General features: G+C 45.5%; 1 protein-coding gene across 6 annotated transcripts in view; it reads right to left on the bottom strand.

The window, feature by feature from the left end:
• The window catches only part of PRKCQ (protein kinase C theta), a 90469-nt gene that overhangs the window by 57196 nt on the left and 16027 nt on the right, over positions 1-17246 (bottom strand). For 5 of the 6 annotated variants that reach the window (XM_061638284.1, XM_061638288.1, XM_061638285.1 and 2 more), the window contains exon 2: positions 8197-8322. In XM_061638284.1, the coding sequence (XP_061494268.1) occupies positions 8197-8314 (118 nt within the window). In that variant the 5' untranslated portion in view covers positions 8315-8322. Of the gene's footprint in view, positions 1-8196; positions 8323-15590; positions 15618-17246 lie in introns of those variants that run through there. The other variant, XM_061638282.1, reaches the window with a different exon arrangement.

The raw sequence follows: 17246 nt of genomic DNA on the forward strand, positions 1-17246 counted from the left end.
CATCTTAATTGGTCCTCCACCCTTGGAGAGGGGAGAAAACAGTGTGAGTCTAAACCTTAATAGGCGGTGATCTGACCATGACAAAGGAATAGATGAAAAATCCCTCACTCTCAGATCACCATCCCCTAATCCAGTGGCAAAAATCAAGTCCAGAGTGTGCCCCAACACATGCGTAGGGCCAGTAACAAATTGAGACAGCCCCATGGCTGTCATGGAGGTCATGAAGTCCTGAGCTGCTCCAGATAAAGCGGCCTCAGCATGAATGTTGAGATCCCCCAATACCAAAAGTTTGGGGGAACGCAACAATAGATCCGAGACCACCTCTGTCAGCTCAGTTAGGGAGGCTGTTGGGCAGCAGGGTGGACGGTACACCAACAGAATTCCCAGTCTGTCTCGCTGACCCAACGTTATGTGCAGACACTCTAGACCATTAGCCATCTGGATAGGGTGCCTAACAAGAGGGATGGAACTTCTATAGACCACAGCGATTCCCCCTCCCCGACCCTCGGATCTACCCAGATGCTGAACCGAATACCCAGGTGGGCACAACTGGGAGAGATTAATACCTCCCAGATCGCTCACCCAGGTCTCGGTAATACATGCCAGATCGGCCACCTCATCCACAATTAGGTCATGGATGAGGGAGGTTTTATTATTTACCGATCTGGCATTAAAAAGCAGCAACTGGAGATCCGAGGGTTGGCTGATAGAACTACCAGCAATCCTGTGGGTGTGAGGAGGAGTTCTCTCCCAGCCCTACCTGGAGATGCCGGGGATTGAATTTGGGGCCTTCTGCATGCAAGGCAGATGCTCTGCCACTGAGCTACAGCACTTTAATGTTTTAAACCCCTTTAATGCAGTGGTAGAGAACCTCAGGCCCCGAGGGCAAATGCAGCCCTCCATGCCTCTCTGACTGGCCCTCAGGACTCTCCCCCTCCCCAGCCACACCCCTAACCAGCCCTTCTCCACACCCTTCTGAAGTGCTTTTGACTGGCTGGAATGAGTCGCCCAACTCTGATCATGCCTGTTGGTTGCCTGGATGGAGAGGGGTGGATGAGTGTGTGTGGAAACTAGCTTACTGTACAGAGATAACATTTATATTCATTGCTCCACCTGCATTTGCTCTCACCTTTGTTATGTGGCCCCCAGAAGGTTGTCTAGAAGGGAATGTGGCCCTTGGGCTGCAAAAGGTTTCCCACCTGTGTTTTTAATGGACTGGTTTTATTGCATATTTTAGTTATGAGCGTTTAAATTTTAATGTTTCAATGGGATTATTCTATTCTGTATTTTAATTATGGATTTTTATATTTTAATGTTTGTGCCATTGGTTTTTTTTACTGTAAATTATTTAGAAGCCTGTTTTGGTGGTAAGTGATAATCAATCAATCATACTTGGGTCATATGCAGAGTAGGGATTTAAAGGTAAGCACCAGAACTTTAAAACTGAGTCTGGAAGTGAACAGTGAACCAATGAACGTATTACAAAGAGATATGATGTGATCCCACTTCCTGGTCTCCTATCAGCAGTTTAGCAGCTGCATTTGAAACTAACTGAAGTTTCCATACAGTCTTCAAAGGCAGCCCCATGTAGAGTCTGTTGCAGTAATCCAGACTGGAAGTGACCAGAGGAGGGATAATTGAAGCTAGGCTCTGAACAGCAGGGTTCCCCTCACCTCCAGGCTGCAAAAGGCCAGCCTGCGGAGTTCAAAGACGCATCAGATGCTTTGAGCAAGCAAAGGCCACCACGGCAGGCAGGTGGTCAAAGGTTGCAGGTATCTAGGTGGCATGTTTGGTCAAAGGCAACCTTGAAAGGGTTTTTTATCCTCAGCAGGGTTCAATCAGAAGCCTTTCTTCTGAAGTTGCAGCAGAAGCAGCACTACCCACCCATGGGCTCTTAGTTTAAGGACAGCACCTATGTGGGCAGCAGGCTTTAATAAAACATTAGAACTGTCTGCAAAACGGTTTAAGTTCAGTCCTGCCCTCTCCCATGCTGAGCGCTTTACAAAGAAGGGAACAGAGGAATGTGCTGCAAAACAGTCCATAAGCGCATGCAGCAGTGAGGACTTTACATACCAGCTGCTTTGCTAGATCATACCATGTGGGTTTATCTAGTCCAGCACTCTGTTTCATAGCCCAGAGTAGGGAAGGAATGACCTGTCCATTTTGCTTCTCTCACTTTCTCATTTTTCCCATCTTAAATTCAGGTCTCCACATTTCTGCAGCAATTTGCTATTTTTCTTTTTTTAAATAAGAAATCACTACTTTATTCTGGAAGTACATACTTGATAAGAAAGAGTTCTACATCTAGCTAACTAGCTAAGTTGGAGATGCAAACGCTAAGCCTAGTGTTTGCCCTCATGCTTGGAGGAGAGGGAGAGACAAAGAGAATATGTCTGCTCTCCCTCTCAAGAGAAAGAAGAAGAAGGAAGGAGATGTGGTCAACATCCTGTGCATATCAGTCTAGCAGGAAGAGAGAGTCAGCAGGAGATCAAAGGATAGGTATTAGCCTAGCAATCAGGAGGTCTCCTCTCTAGCTACCCTTTTTAACCCCATGCAGCCTCAACCCACAAGTTGGAGTTGAACCACATATTCCAACATGGAGATGATGGGAGCTATAGTCTAATAACTCCAGGAAGGCCAAAGGTCCCTCCTCACTGGATTAGAGCAAAAGTCCCTTGAGTCTAGCATCCTGCTTCCCACAGTTGCTGAGCGGGTGCTACTTGTGGAAAACTCACAGATAGAGAAGCTTCATACCAGGTCTGTGCACAGCCTCACCAACCCAATTCAAGGCCCTGGATCACCCCTGACCTCGGCCAACCTGGGAAACACCTTTTCCAAATCTGGCGCCAAATCAATTCTTGTCAGGACAGGGGAGGGGAGAGAAGGTGGTGCTGCATCTCCCTCCCCCCCATCTGACCAAGAGCAGGAAGATTTACTCCTGCTGGGGTCTGTTTTGCAAGGGCCCTCCCTGTGGGGAAGCCCCCTGGTGAGCAGAAGATCAAATCCTGCTGGCTGCTGCTTCCCCAGTGCATTCCGTGCAGAGAACACACTGGTGAAGAAGACCCTTGCAGCCTTCCCGCCCAGCACCAATGACAGCCCTGGGTCGTTCCTGGCAACCCAACCTGACCTAGGGCAATCTGGGGCTTTCACACCATTCGGCCTGATTTGGTTTGGGCTTTGGACTTCGGCCAAATCTGGTGCACAGGTCTACTACATGCCATGTCAGATGATTTGTCCATCTAGCCTAGGTCGTCTACTCTGACTAGGAATACCTCTCAAGGGTCTTTTGCAAAGAAGGGCATTCCCCATCTCCAGCTTCCTGATCCCTTTAACTGGAGATGCCAGGGATTGAATTTGGATCTTCTGTATGCAAAATATGTCCTGGACCTCTGGGCTATGGCTATGCCTCTGGATTAGTTCAGCTTGCCGTAAATACTAGATGCCCACTCTTCTGATTTTGCCTGTCCAATAAAATAGTGCGTTAAGCTCTTGTGCTTAACGAACCTCCATTTCAAATCAATGACATCCAGGACTAGGGTTGCCTAGTCAGCCAAGTGCAGGTGTTCTTGCAATGCTGTAATGGGAAAAACCACAAGGTGGAATTCTCCCTTCCCCCTGCACAACTTTTAAAGATACAGAAGACCTCATGGTTGCCAGGCCCAGCCTCCCAGAGGTCTTCTGTATCTTTAAAAGTTGTGGAGAGGGAAGGGAGAATTCCACAGTGTAGTTTTTCCCATTACAGAGTTGTAAGAACACCTGCGCTTGGCTGACTTTCTCTTCTGTTAAAGATACAGGATCAGTCTCAGGCCATGGACCTGGCAACCCTACCTGGTGATGCCTGTCAGCTCTCTCCTCCTGAGTCTCAACAGGGAAGAAGAGGGTGGGAGCCAAGCTGGAATAAGTTGGCCCTGCCGGCCACTGGCTCTGCCTCTACCTATGGATAGGGTAGAATTCTGCCCAATTCAGATTTGGTACCGTGATTTACCATTAATTTGCTTATTCTCTATCATTGTGGATCGGATTTTTATGTAGCAATTTTCCGCGGTTTATTTTTGAAAATGGATTTTTGAAAAAAAGAAAAAAAAAGAAGCCCCTCTAAAATATTGATACTAAGAATGATAATTTTATCAATATTTCCTTTCATTTATCAATATTTCCTTGCAAAATATCAGTATTTCCTTTAAAATGATCCATATTAATTTCAATATTTTTTGCGAGGGGGAAAAACAGATTGGTAAATGCAGCGGCTGGCAGACACAGGATGAACTCAAATCGATACTGGCCTGTTAGATCGATGGAATGCTTTCAAACTGGCACCAGCCAATGGATTCCATCCCTAACTCTAACTACTGTTGGCTTTTCTGCCTTTCACCTTACCAGTCCTAATAGACATCAGCCACCACTGCAAAGGTCCATCAAAGGACAGTCCTGCTCTGTGCTTGCTCCCCAGCAACTGGTTTTCAGAGCTACTCGTGCAACCTTTGAATCAGGCGGCTCTACTTAGCTATTTACTGCTAATAGCTAGCGGACAGTCAACATCATGTCTTGTGGTCCTAAGCTTGTTAATTCCATGACATAGAATGGCTGTTCCTGGATCAGAACAGCTTGATCTCAGTTATTCATGCATTGGTAATCTCAAGGTTGGATTACTACAATGTGTTCTATGTGGGACTTCCCTTGGGGTTGGTCCTGAGGTTGCAGCTAGCGCAGAATGAGGGGGCTCGGCTGCTTGTGGGGCAAACTACCATCTTGATATAATACCTTATTTGTGGGGTCTGCACTAGCTATCATATAAGACCCTCTACAGCTCAGGAATAGGTTACATAAGAGACCACCTCATCCCTTATTTACTAACCAGGTCACTCCAGTCTGCAGGAGACCTTCTCCTTCAAATTCCCAAAGGTATCTGAAGCCCTCTCCATAGTAACTCAGAGCAAGGCTTTCAGTGTGGCTTCCCCTGTTCTGAGAAACAGCATCCCTGTTGAGATGTGAAGGGCACCCGCTCTCTGCACTTTCTGGGAACCACCGGAGACAATGAATAAAAAACTTTAGCTTGTTATAGTATTGTTTTCATATAGTTCTAAGAACTATTTTAGCTGCTGTTATGGTATGTCTGCAAATCGCCTTGAGTCTTACATGGAGGGTGATCTATATATGAATAAAATAAATAAATAATGACAAAGTGGAGAAGAATATCCCATTCTGAGGGTGCTCCTTTTAGCAGTTTCCACCTCTCCATAAAAGCAACATGATTCTCTAAAGGTTCTTAGTTTGCTGGCTCTTTGCCCAGTGAGACATTATGGAATGAGTGTGTGTGCGGGTGTGTGTATTAAATTCCCTGACCTTTCTGTGCAAGACTAAGGCTGCAATCCAATACGTGTCTAAGAAGTAAGCTCCATTGGGTTCAATGGGACTTACTCCCAGGTAAGTGGGTATTGGATTGCAGCCTAAATAGTTTTTTTCTGCATTAACAGAGCTTATTTTTAGCTTGCCAGCACTCTTGGATTACAGTTTTGTTATTCTGTGTATTTATGACTACAATAGCACCTTCTTTTCTTTTAAAAAGTACTTTTCTTTGTCTTGCATCACTGCTTAAGCAGAGGCCTGTTTTTCTCACACCTGAAATTTGAGTGCCTAACAGCATAAGAAAGCATCTGGTAGGGCTGCGCTCCATATTTGGACGAGGCCTCAGCCAAACTGGGCCTCTTTTAGGGTTGCCATGTTCTTGGCCTGAGACTGATCCTGTCTCTTTAGGAGAAGAGAAAGCCAGCCAAGTGCAGGTGTTCTTGCAACCCTGTAATGGGAAAACCCACAAGGTGGAATTCTCCCTTCCCCTTGCACAACTTTTAAAGATCCAGAAGACCTCCTGGTTGCCTGGACCAGCCTCCAAGACTTCTTCTGTATCTTTAATAGTTGTGCAGGAGGAAGGGAGAATTCCACCTTGTGGTTTTTCCCATTACAGTGTTGCAACAACATCTGCACTTGGCTGACTTTCTCTTCTCCTAAAGAGACAGGATCAGTCTGGCCATGGACCTGGCAACCCTAGCCTCTTTAGAGGCATTTTGGAGGCTGAAATAGTCATGGATCTCTATGGGTCGGATACGGTAGCCCAGAATGATCTGGGGCTATCAGGGGGCAGGGCATAGGACAGAAAGAGGAGGCAGGCATGTGTAGGAAGGGAGAAACCAGGAAAAGGAGGCACCTCTTTGTGGGAGAAGGTAGGCGCCTTTCCCGCCTGACCTCTCCTCTTTCCCACCAGACCTCCCCAAGCCCTGCACACCAAATCCCCTTCGCGAGTGCCTCCCTGCATGCAAAGGAGCAACACCCCGCAGCATGGAATCCTTTATGAGCAGATAAGCGGGAGGATTCGTCCTGTGCTGTGCCGGTCACTGCTCATTCGCGGGTGGCTTCCTTGCATGCAGAGAAGCTGATCTCTAGAGAGGCAGTATCTCTTTCTTTGGCACCAACCATATTTCTAATTTAAAACCCCCTTAGCCCTGCCTCCCGAATAGCTTTGGGGATGGATCTGGGGCGGGGCGTGTGGTCCCCTGTTTGGGACAGGGCAGATTGGGCCTCCCTGGGTTCCACAGGTCAGGGCCACAGAGCAGATAGGGAGGGCTATGCACAGCCCTAGCCTCTAGATACCTTGCATTTGTTGTGATGAGCTCCAGGGTGGCCAAATCCTGAATCATCCCCTAAAATTGTATGGCTCTCCAATGCAGTGGCATGCTAAAAACAGGGGACAAAAACTGTCCCAAACCAGGCACTCTAAAAGCCTCTGCATTTTTAAAGTCAAAATCCATGTGGACAGGCTGCAAGTTGGGATAGGGGAAGGTGGGAAGGAGAAGATCAGGGGAAGCACCATGGCTTAGTGGTAGAGTATTTGCTTTGCATGCAGAAGGTCCCAGGTTCAATCTCTGGCATCTCCAGGTAGGGATGGAAAGATCTGTCAATTTTCGTTCTCTCAGTTTTTAATTTTCTCCAATCTTAAATTCAGTTCCCCCCATTTTTACAGCAATGTGTAATTTTTTGGGGAAAAAATCCTCATGAAAATTCTCCAACATTTTAGTGCATTTTTGTATTTTTGTATTTGTATTTCTCGTAATAATACATTTGTGTAGGCAGTTTTGACTAATGTACACATTGTTGCAAGCAATTGGTGCATTGTTGCATGCACATTCGCATGTTCTTTCCACTCATATCTTTGTTTTTATGCACACTTCCCCTTAATATGTGCATTTTTGTAAACCCTGTTCAGTTCGAAAACGGCAACGCAAAATTTGACTAAGTGTGACTTTCAAAGGAGGGCTGCGTTTTGCTTCTCATATTGCTTTGGAAAGAGCGAATGTGAAAGATTCGGCTTGAAATGCGAACTGAATCAAAATTCTCACCCATCCCTGTCTCCAGATAGGGCTGGAAAAGTCTCCCTCCCTGAAACCCTAGAGAGCCACAGCCAGTCTGTGTTCACATACAATCCTTATTCTGAGCTCAACGGACTAATGGTTTGACTTGCATAAAGGCAGCTTTCTACATTCCTGCGCTTTATCCTTTCCTTTTAGTTGCTTTCCAGCTCAAAAAAGTCTGAACAAGCTACATTAAAAGCATTTAAAATTTAAATTTAAAAGCATTTAGATACATTTAAAGCACCCCCCACAAGAATCCTGGGAACTGTAGTTTGTTAAGCATGCTGGGAATTATAGCTCTGTGTCAGCTACAGTTTGCAGGACTCTTTGGGGAGAGGTGTGGTTTAAATGTGCTTTAAGTGGACAGAGGGAACGTAAGAACAGAGGAAACTGCTTTTTACTGAGTCAGACCATTGGTCCATCCGGCTTATTATCGTCCACACTGACTGCCAGCAACTTTCCAGGGTTTCAGGCAAGGAATCTGTCTCACCTCTACCTGGAGATGCCAATGGGGATTGAACTTGGAACCTTCTGCATGCAAGGCAGATGCTCTACCACTGAGCTGCGACCCTCTCCCTAAGTGTATGGTATGCATGTAGCCCAAGACAGAAACCTTTTCCCTGTGGATGAAAAAGCACCATGAAATGTGTCACTTGAAATGGACTTTGGATAGGACCAGGCTGCATCTCCCCCGCTGTAACCAGTGCTTAACTTCAAAGTGCTTAACTTTGGCCAGCGTGCAACGCAGAACACAGACGTGCATACATGCTCAAACATAATACCACGCACTTACCAGACTCCATTGCTTCTTTGACTATCACGGCGCAATATGGATCAATCACGTCCCCTTGGGAAGGCAGGTACGGGCCGCTGTCGAAGTTGGATAATCCAATGCGAAGAAAGGGCGACATGGCGGGCTCTGTGTTGAGCAGAAAGCAGATGTGACTGGAGAGAGTCTAAAAACTGCCTTTGCCTTTATGGCTTTATCGTCCACAGCAAGTAGGAGAATTTAACACAGAAGGCACTTATCCATCCCAACAGCACTTCCCCTCTCCATTTCCCCAACTAGCTGAGTGAGCAAAAGGTTGCCTTGCAGCTGCACATGGAGCAGTAATGCTGTTGGCTCAGCCACATCGCTGGAGGCTCCTGTGGTCACCCGGCAATGGCCGGGAATAACATCTGATTGACTTTGCTCAATGAAAACATCAGCCAGCTGCAAAAGGCCTTGAAATTAGATATTGGATGCTGTGGGAGGAGGCAGTGTGTGTGTGCATGTGTGGGAGCATTTGCTTAGTGAACCCTCCAAGAGTTGAGGGCCTTGGCCTTGGCCGAAAGGCAGGGAATGAATGAATGAATGAATGATGATAATAATAATAATAATAATAATAATGCAAAGTCACAAGCTACTCCTGAAAGGGAAGAAGGAGAAAAGCAGTTTACAAAACGGCATGGCAAGGGTTTGCTGGATGCCAACATGGTTAAATGCAATGCTGCCAAGTGTTAACTGTGCTATTTATATACTGGATGGAAATGAAACCAGCCTGCGGGGAGATGGATGGATGGATGACCCTCACTAGAAGGGAGAAGAACCAAACACCCAATAAGAAGAGGCCACAGCTCAGCAGTAGAGCATCTGCCGTGAATGCAGAAGGCCTCAGGTTCAACCCCCAATAGCATCTCTGGGGCTGTAAACACGCTAGTTGCCAGATCAAATTGTTTCCATTTGCCACACCTGGAGTGGGAACGGGTTGATCTGCCGATCAGATGTGAAATCTCTTTGAAGCTGAATTTTAAAAAAAGCACACACTCAAGTGGCTTCTATCAGGTTTTACAGTAAAAAGGGTCGGGGTTTGACCAGCGTCATGTACCAGCATCGTGTGCCCCCGTTTTCAGAAGAGAGAGGTGGAGACACACTGGAACCGGCAGAACAGTGAGTGTATCTCTACCTGAGGTAGGGATAGGAGGGAAACTTGCCTGAAACCCTGAAGGGCCGTTCCTAGTCATTCCTAGACGAGGGGTTGCCAACCTTTTTAGACCAGAGGGCACATTTCAAATGTTGAGAGAGGACTGGGGGCACCAGTCACAAAATGACTGCCATGGGGGTGTGGCATTTCACAAAATTAGAGAGTAGTCATGGTGAAGCTTTTCCCATAATTAGATTTCCATACTACAAAAGGTTTGACCTCTTGAATTTCTGCCTGCCATACAGCTGTTAAAAGGTACAAGAACTTCAATGCCAACCAGAAACCAATACCTAGGATGCTATCCTGTACCCACTTACCTAGAAGTAAGCCCCATTAAACACAAAGAGACTTGCATCTAAGTAGACATTATGCAACTGTACTGTAAGTTAACTATAAAGTCAATTCTTAATGTGTTCCTGTTTCTGAGCTCTTGCAAAGCAAGAGACGTGTCTAAACCTTCTTCCAAAGTTTTCACATTTGCCTTTTGTGGGATTATTTAACATTCACTCACACTGACTGTAGCAGTATTCGCAGAAAATAACTTTGAGGCAGTACCTGATCTCAGGGGAACCCAGTACGGGAAAGATGCATTCTGGTTGCTAGGGAAAAAGGAAGGGCAAACTATGGAGAATCCAAGAACTAGGAAAAAAGATACAAGCAGGAAAGGCGCACTCACTAAAATGGAAGGGAAAACAGCAGCTCTTTAGGACCCCAGGGATTCCTATTGCCTAGTGTCCAAACAACTTACTTATCAATCACAGTTCTGATTTCACTCATTGGCTAATAAAACTGACAGTCAGGAGCAGCCAGGCTGGCTCATTTCACAAAAATAGCTTAGAAGGATACCTGCACATTTTGCCCCATAACGTTCCTTCTAGAAGGACTAGAGACTTACTTTAAAAAAAAAATGAAAGTTCAGATTCTGGGCTACCAGCTGGGGGCACCACTGGAGGCCTTTGTGGGCACCATGGTACCCATGGGCAATGGGTTGGTGACCCTCTAGTGTAGACACTACCGGATTAGATGGACCAATGGCCTGACAGTATAAGGCAGCTTCCAATGTCCCTAAGCTCATGTTAGGGTTTAAGGAGGGTCATGTGCTCAGAATCACAACACAAGGATAATGATGATTTCAAAATGCAAAGTTTCTGCTGTGCTTTAAGGTAAGTAGGGCGGTGGGGACAAAAGTGGAATCTGAGACAGCATTCGATTTGCTGATATGAACGTATGTCTTTTCAGTCATGATTCTAGGAAGATGGGAGGAAGCGAAGCTCATCTCCTGGCTGAGTGTCACGATCTCTGTTATACAGCCAGATCAATTGTGGTTTAGGTGGAGCTATGCTCAGATTTCTCTCTCTCTCTCTCTCTGTAGATTTCAGAGTGTGCGCACAAGGGAGAGATTTACAGTGGTGGTGGTGAAAGGCACGCCCTTGGATCTATTCAAAGATTAAATTGCACCAAAAGTGTGTATGGGGGGGGCAACTGTTATGGTGATGTTTGCATAACTCAGAATAACTGAAGCAATGCTACCAGCACAATACCAGTCCAGGCTCAAGGCTCTCATGCTGATATACAAAGCCTTTAACATTTATTTATTTATTTATTGTTTATTTATTTATTTGATTTATATCCTGCCCTTCCTCCCAGTAGGAGCCCAGGGCAGCAAACAAAAGCACCCAAAACACTCTAAAACAGATTTTAATATATATTACAACAAGGCATCATTAAAAACATATTAAAACAAAACATCTTAAAAAACATCTTTAAAAAAAAAAAAGCCCTAAAAACATATTAAAAAGCAATTCCAACCCAGACGCAGAGTGCGATGAGGGCTAGATGGAACTTGATCCAGGATACCTCAAACACCACTTGAGTCCTTATATCCCAGCCCTGCCCCTAAGATCACCCGGAGGAGTGCTGTTAGTTGCCCTCCCCGTGTTACAGTTAGGGTTGCTAGGTTCCTGGCCTGAGACTGATCCTGTATCTTTAGGAGAAGAGAAAGTCAGCCAAGTGCAGGTGTTCTTGCAACACTGTAAGGGGAAAAACCACAAGGTGGAATTCTCCCTTCCCCCTGCACAACTGTTAAAGATACAAAAGACCTCTTGGAGGCTGGGCCTGGCAACAAAGAGGTCTTCTGTATCTTTAAAAGTTGTGCAGGGGGAAGGAAGAATTCCACCCTGTGGTTTTTCCCATTACAGGGTTGCAAGAACACCTGCACTTGGCTGACTTTCTCTTCTCCTAAAGATACAGGATAAGTCTCAGGCCCTGAGCCTGGCAACCCTAGTTACAGTGCAACAGGAACTCTCCTCACTTGTGATCCCCAGCAAGCAGTATTCAGAGGGACACTGCCTCTGACAGGGGAGATAGAAAATAGTCATCATGGCTAGCAGCGTCAGCACCAGGCATGACTGGGCCCTTGGGCACCAGCCTCACCTGGGCCACGGAGCACACCTGCACCTACCTCTCCTGCTACAGCAAATGCTGGCCGTGCTGTGCGTGCATGCCTGCTACCAACCAAGATGGTGGCAGGGGCTTCAGCCCCTTAGGGAAGCCTCAGCCACCATCTTGGTTGATGGCAGGTATGTGCGTAGTGCAGCCAGCATTCACCACAACAGGAGAGGTAGGTGGGGCGTGCGTGCATTCTGGGCCCGCATGGTTGTAGGAGGGATGCCTGGGAGCTCCCTCTGTGATCTGCAGAAGGGTCAGGAGTCAACGCTGCCGCGGATCATGGAATAGGAGCGCTACCCACCCACCCTAAGAAGGGGCCCTTCAGGCGACTCTCTGTGCCCCAAGGGCCCTCAGCCAGGGCCCAACCTGGCTACCCTCTGGCGCCAGCCCTGATAGCTAGTAGCCATTGATAGCCTTATTCCCCACCAATTGGTCTAATTTCCTTTTGAAGTCATCTAGGTTGGTGGTCCCTCCTCTTTGGATGCACACCTTATCGTGGTGAGGGGGTTTGAGAGTGTTGAAGAAGCTAAAAGCAATGCCGTCAGGAGTCTAGACCAAGAGGCTAGACTCCTAGCAGGGGCACCCAAGGCGGAATGGTCAAAGGTGGAACACCAGACTAAGATGCATCCAAACTCAGAGGAAGGCAATGGTAAACCACTCTGAATATCTCTTACCACAAAAACCCTATGAACACAGTATCCAAAATGCAACACGAGATAGTGCTGGAAGATGAGACCCCCAGGTCAGAAGGCACTCACCAAGCTACTGGGGAAGAACAAAGGACAAGTACGAGTAGCGCTGTGACTAATGATGCAGTTGGGTCAAAGCCAAAAGGAAGCCCAAAGGCTGATGTGCACAGATGCGAAAGGAGAGTCCAGAGTTGTACGACACACACAATTGGAACATGGAATGTGAGAAGCATGAACCAGGGAAAGTTAGAAATTGTCAAGCAACAAATGGAACGCATCAACATTACAATACTTGGTGTGAGCGAACTAAAATGGACGGGAATGGGACATTTCCAATCAGGCAACTACAAAATATTTTATGCAGGAAATGAGAAATTAAGAAGAAATGGGGTTGCTTTAATAATGAGAAGTGATGTAGCAAGAGCAATTAGGAGCTACAACGCAAGGTCTGAGCGAGTGATATAAAGGAGATTAAACGGGAAACCTATCAACATAACCATCATCAAGTCTATGCTCCGACGGCAAATGCAGAAGAAGAGGAATTGGAGAGATTTTATGCAGAAGTACAGGAAGAAATTGATCACACACCAAAACAAGATGTGCTGATAATCATGGGGGACTGGAATGCAAAAGTAGGGAACAGAGAAGAATTAGGAACTGTGGGGAAATGGGGCCCAGGAGACAGAAACGAAGCAGGAGACAGACTTATTGAATTCTGTGAAGCCAATAATTTGTTTCTTGCGAACACATTTTATGAACAACTGAAAAGTCGACTGTACACGTGGACATCACCAAACGGTCAATATAGGAATCAATTTGATTATATAATTGGTAGCAGAAGATGGAGAAGTTTCATACTTTCTGCAGAAACAAGACCAGGAGCAGACTGCGGTACAGGTCACGAACTGGTCATATCGAAAAACAGAGTAAAGCTAAAGAAGACCAACAAAGCAATCATAATGCCAAAATACAATTTAAATAACATTCCAGAAGCATATAAAGATCAAATAAGGAACAGGTTTGAGGGTTTAAACTTAGTTGACGGAGAACCAGAAGAACTATGAAATGAAGTCAGAGACGTTATCAGAGAAGAATGCAAAAAGACAATACCTCTAGTTAAAAAGAGAGAAAGACCTCAATGGATGACTGAAGAAACTCTTCAAATGGTTAAAGAGAGAAGGAAAGCAAAAGCAAAAGGAGATAGAAACACAGTCAGAACCCTAAATGCAACAATACAGCAACTAGTACGTAGGGACAAAGATAACTATTACAATAGTTACTGTATAGAAATAGAAGAGGACAACAAAAAGGGTAGAACAAGAGCCCTGTTCCAAATGATCAGAGAAATGAAAGGGAAATTTAAACCAAGAGTAGGGATGTTGAATAATCAACAGGGGAACACACTGACTGACATGAAATAAAAGGAAGATGGAAGCAATACACTGAAGACCTCTATAAAAGAGATGACAGGATGACAGATTCATTCACAGAGGAACTGTATGATGAAGAACCAGAAATTTTAGAATGTGAGGTGAAAGCTGCTCTTAAAATACTTGGAAGAAACAAATCACCGGGAATAGATGGCATACCAATAGAGTTGCTACAAGCTATTGAGACTGAATCTGTTAAAATTTTGACAAAAATCTGTCAAGAAATATGGAAAACTAAACAATGGCCCACAGGCTGGAAACCGTTCCATATACATCCCAATTCCAAAGAAATGGGATCCCAGGGAATGCAGTAATTATCGAACTATTGCCTTAATATCCCATGCAAGTAAAGTAATGCTCAAGATTCTACAACAAAGGCTCTTGCCATATATGGAGCGAGAAATGCCAGACATCCAAGCTGGATTTAGAAAGGGAAGAGGTACCAGAGATCATATCGCAAACATACGTTGGATAATGGAACGGAGCAAGGAATTTCAGAAGAAAATCACCCTGTGCTTTATAGATTACAGCAAAGCCTTTGACTGTGTAGATCATGAAAAACTATGGAATGCTTTACAAGAAATGGGGGTGCCACAGCATCTGATTGTCCTGATGCGCAACCTATACTCTGGACAAGAGGCTACCGTAAGGACAGAATATGGAGAAACTGATTGGTTTCCCATCGGAAAGGGTATGAGACAGGGGTGTATTTTATCACCCTATTTATTTAATCTATACACAGAATATGTCATACGGAAAGCAGGATTGGACCAAGATGAAGGAGGTGTGAAAACTGGAGGGAGAAATATCAATAATTTAAGATATGCAGACGATACCATGCTACTAGCAGAAACCAGTAATGATTTGAAACGAATGCTGATGAAAGTTCAAGAGGAAAGCACAAAAGCAGGACTACAGTTGAACGTCAAAAAGACTAAAGTAATGACAACAGAAGATTTATGCAACTTTACAGTTGACAATGAGGATATTGAACTTGTCACAGATTATCAATACCTTGGTACAATCATTAACCAAAATGGAGACAACAGTGAAGAAATCAGAAGAAGGCTAGGACTGGGGAGGGCGGCTATGAGATAACTAGAAAAGGTCCTCAAATGTAAAGATGTATCACTGAACACTAAAGTCAGGATCATTCAGACCATGGTATTCTTGATCTCTATGTATGGATGTGAAAGTTGGACAGTGAAAAAAGCTGATAAGAGAAAAATCAACTCATTTGAAATGTGGTGTTGGAGAAGAGCTTTGCCGATACCATGGACTGCAAAAAAGACAAATAATTGGGTGTTAGAACAAATTAAACCAGAACTATCACTAGAAGCTAAAATGATGAAACTGAGGTTATCATACTTTGGACACATAATGAGAAGACATGATTCATTAGAAAAGATAATAATGCTTGGAAAAACAGAAGGAAGTAGAAAAAGAGGAAGGCCAAACAAGAGATGGATTGATTCCATAAAGGAAGCCACAGACCTGAACTTACAGGATCTGAACAGGGTGGTTCATGACAGATGCTCTTGGAGGTCACAGATTCATAGGGTCGCCATAAGTCGTAGTCGACTTGGAGGCACATAACAACAACAACAAGGTTGGTGGTCATCACTCCTTCTAGAGGAAGTGAATTCCATAGCTTACCTATCAACTGCATGAAGGAGTACTGTGCCTTCTTTTGTCTGCTCTGAATCCCCAACATTCAGCTTCCTTGGGTGACCCCCATTGGATCTCACTATGAGGAGAAGAGAAGACCTTTTTCTGTCCACTTTCTCCACACCATGCCCAGTTTTAGTTATCATTTTGGCTGCCCCTCCCTGCGCTCTTTGAGATCTCTCTACCATGTGGACTGGCCTACCATCAGCCTGTTGACAGCTACACCCACAAAACAACGGGGCCCTTATGCAAGCCCTCTTTGGCTAGGGTTGACAACTTTTCAAATGGCCTTTTCCAGCTGCTCAAAATGCAGGCATTATTAAGTACTGTAACAACGTTTCTTTGTGTGTTTGTGAAAAAAGCTTTTCCTGCTGTGTCTTTTCTGGCCTTTGGTAACTAAGGAGGGTAACGCTGTCAGTGGCTGCCAGATGGCAAGTGGAGGCTATATGCTTCTGAATACCAGTTGCTTGGTATTACACAAGTGGGTAGGGCACTTTTGCACCCAGGTCCCGCTTGCATGCTTCTCCCAGGCATTTGGTTGGCCGTTGTGAGGATAGGATGCTAGATGAGATAGGCCTTCTTTGGTCTGATCCGACGGGGCTCTGCTTATGTTTTTAAGAGGAAAAACCAGCTCCTGGTGGCGGCAGAGCAAAATGAGGAATTGGCTTATTGTGCAGGTGCTTGGATGAGACTAGATGAATTCATGGAGGCTATCAACGGCTACTAGCTATGTTCTACCTCTACTCGGGTCTTGCTTGTGGGCTTCCCAGAGGCATCTGGTTGACCACTGTAAGAACAGGATGTTGGACTAGATGGGCACTGGCCTGACCCAGCAGGGCTCTTCTTACGCACTTATGCTACCCCATATGATGTCACTCAATCCTAACCAAGGAGATCATTGATCCAGTAGATGCCAGTCTCTGAGCTCACCGGGGGGCACCAAGGCCTTTGTTGACCAGGAGCTGCCAGACTTCAAACCTGGGAACGGCAGCACAGACCTTTCAAGAGAGGATATACGAAGCAGCCTTATATTGAGTCAGACCACTGGTCCATTTAGCTCAGTATTGAGCAGCAGCTGTCCAGGGTTTCAGACAGAAAGTCTCTTCCAGCCCTATCTGGAGATGCCGGGAATTGAACCTGGGACCTTCTACTTGCAAGGCTGATGCTCTGCCACTGAGCTACGGCCGTTCCTGTCATGAGATGTACCTGCATAAGGCAAGGATGGCCTTCAAAATATTTTACAGCTCCCCTGCAGAGTTCCCTTCTTATGTTCTTAACTTGGCCCCTTGTTCCCTCCCCACTCCCCGCAGTGACTCCAATAGCTCCTTCTATCCTCATTATAAAAAAAGCTTTTCATTTCCATTACAGAATGAAAACAATCCCAGCAGTTCCTCTACATTCAAAAGCTGATGGCGCTTGCTTCGTGCACTCCCTGCACTCCCTTGCTTCGCGCACTTTTGTCTGTACGGAAACAAAATTGACAGAGGTGACGTCCCTGTTGCCACAAAACCTAACCACTCAGCGAGTGGGGGGTACCAGAGTGCCGCACTTCCTGCCATCTATGTGGGAGTTAAACGCTCTAAGCCCACCAACACAGATAAGTTACGACTTTTGGAAGGTGAAGCTTTAACCTTAAAATATGAG

The sequence above is a fragment of the Rhineura floridana genome, chromosome 8 (assembly GCF_030035675.1).
Source record: "Rhineura floridana isolate rRhiFlo1 chromosome 8, rRhiFlo1.hap2, whole genome shotgun sequence".
Classification (NCBI taxonomy): domain Eukaryota; kingdom Metazoa; phylum Chordata; class Lepidosauria; order Squamata; family Rhineuridae; genus Rhineura; species Rhineura floridana.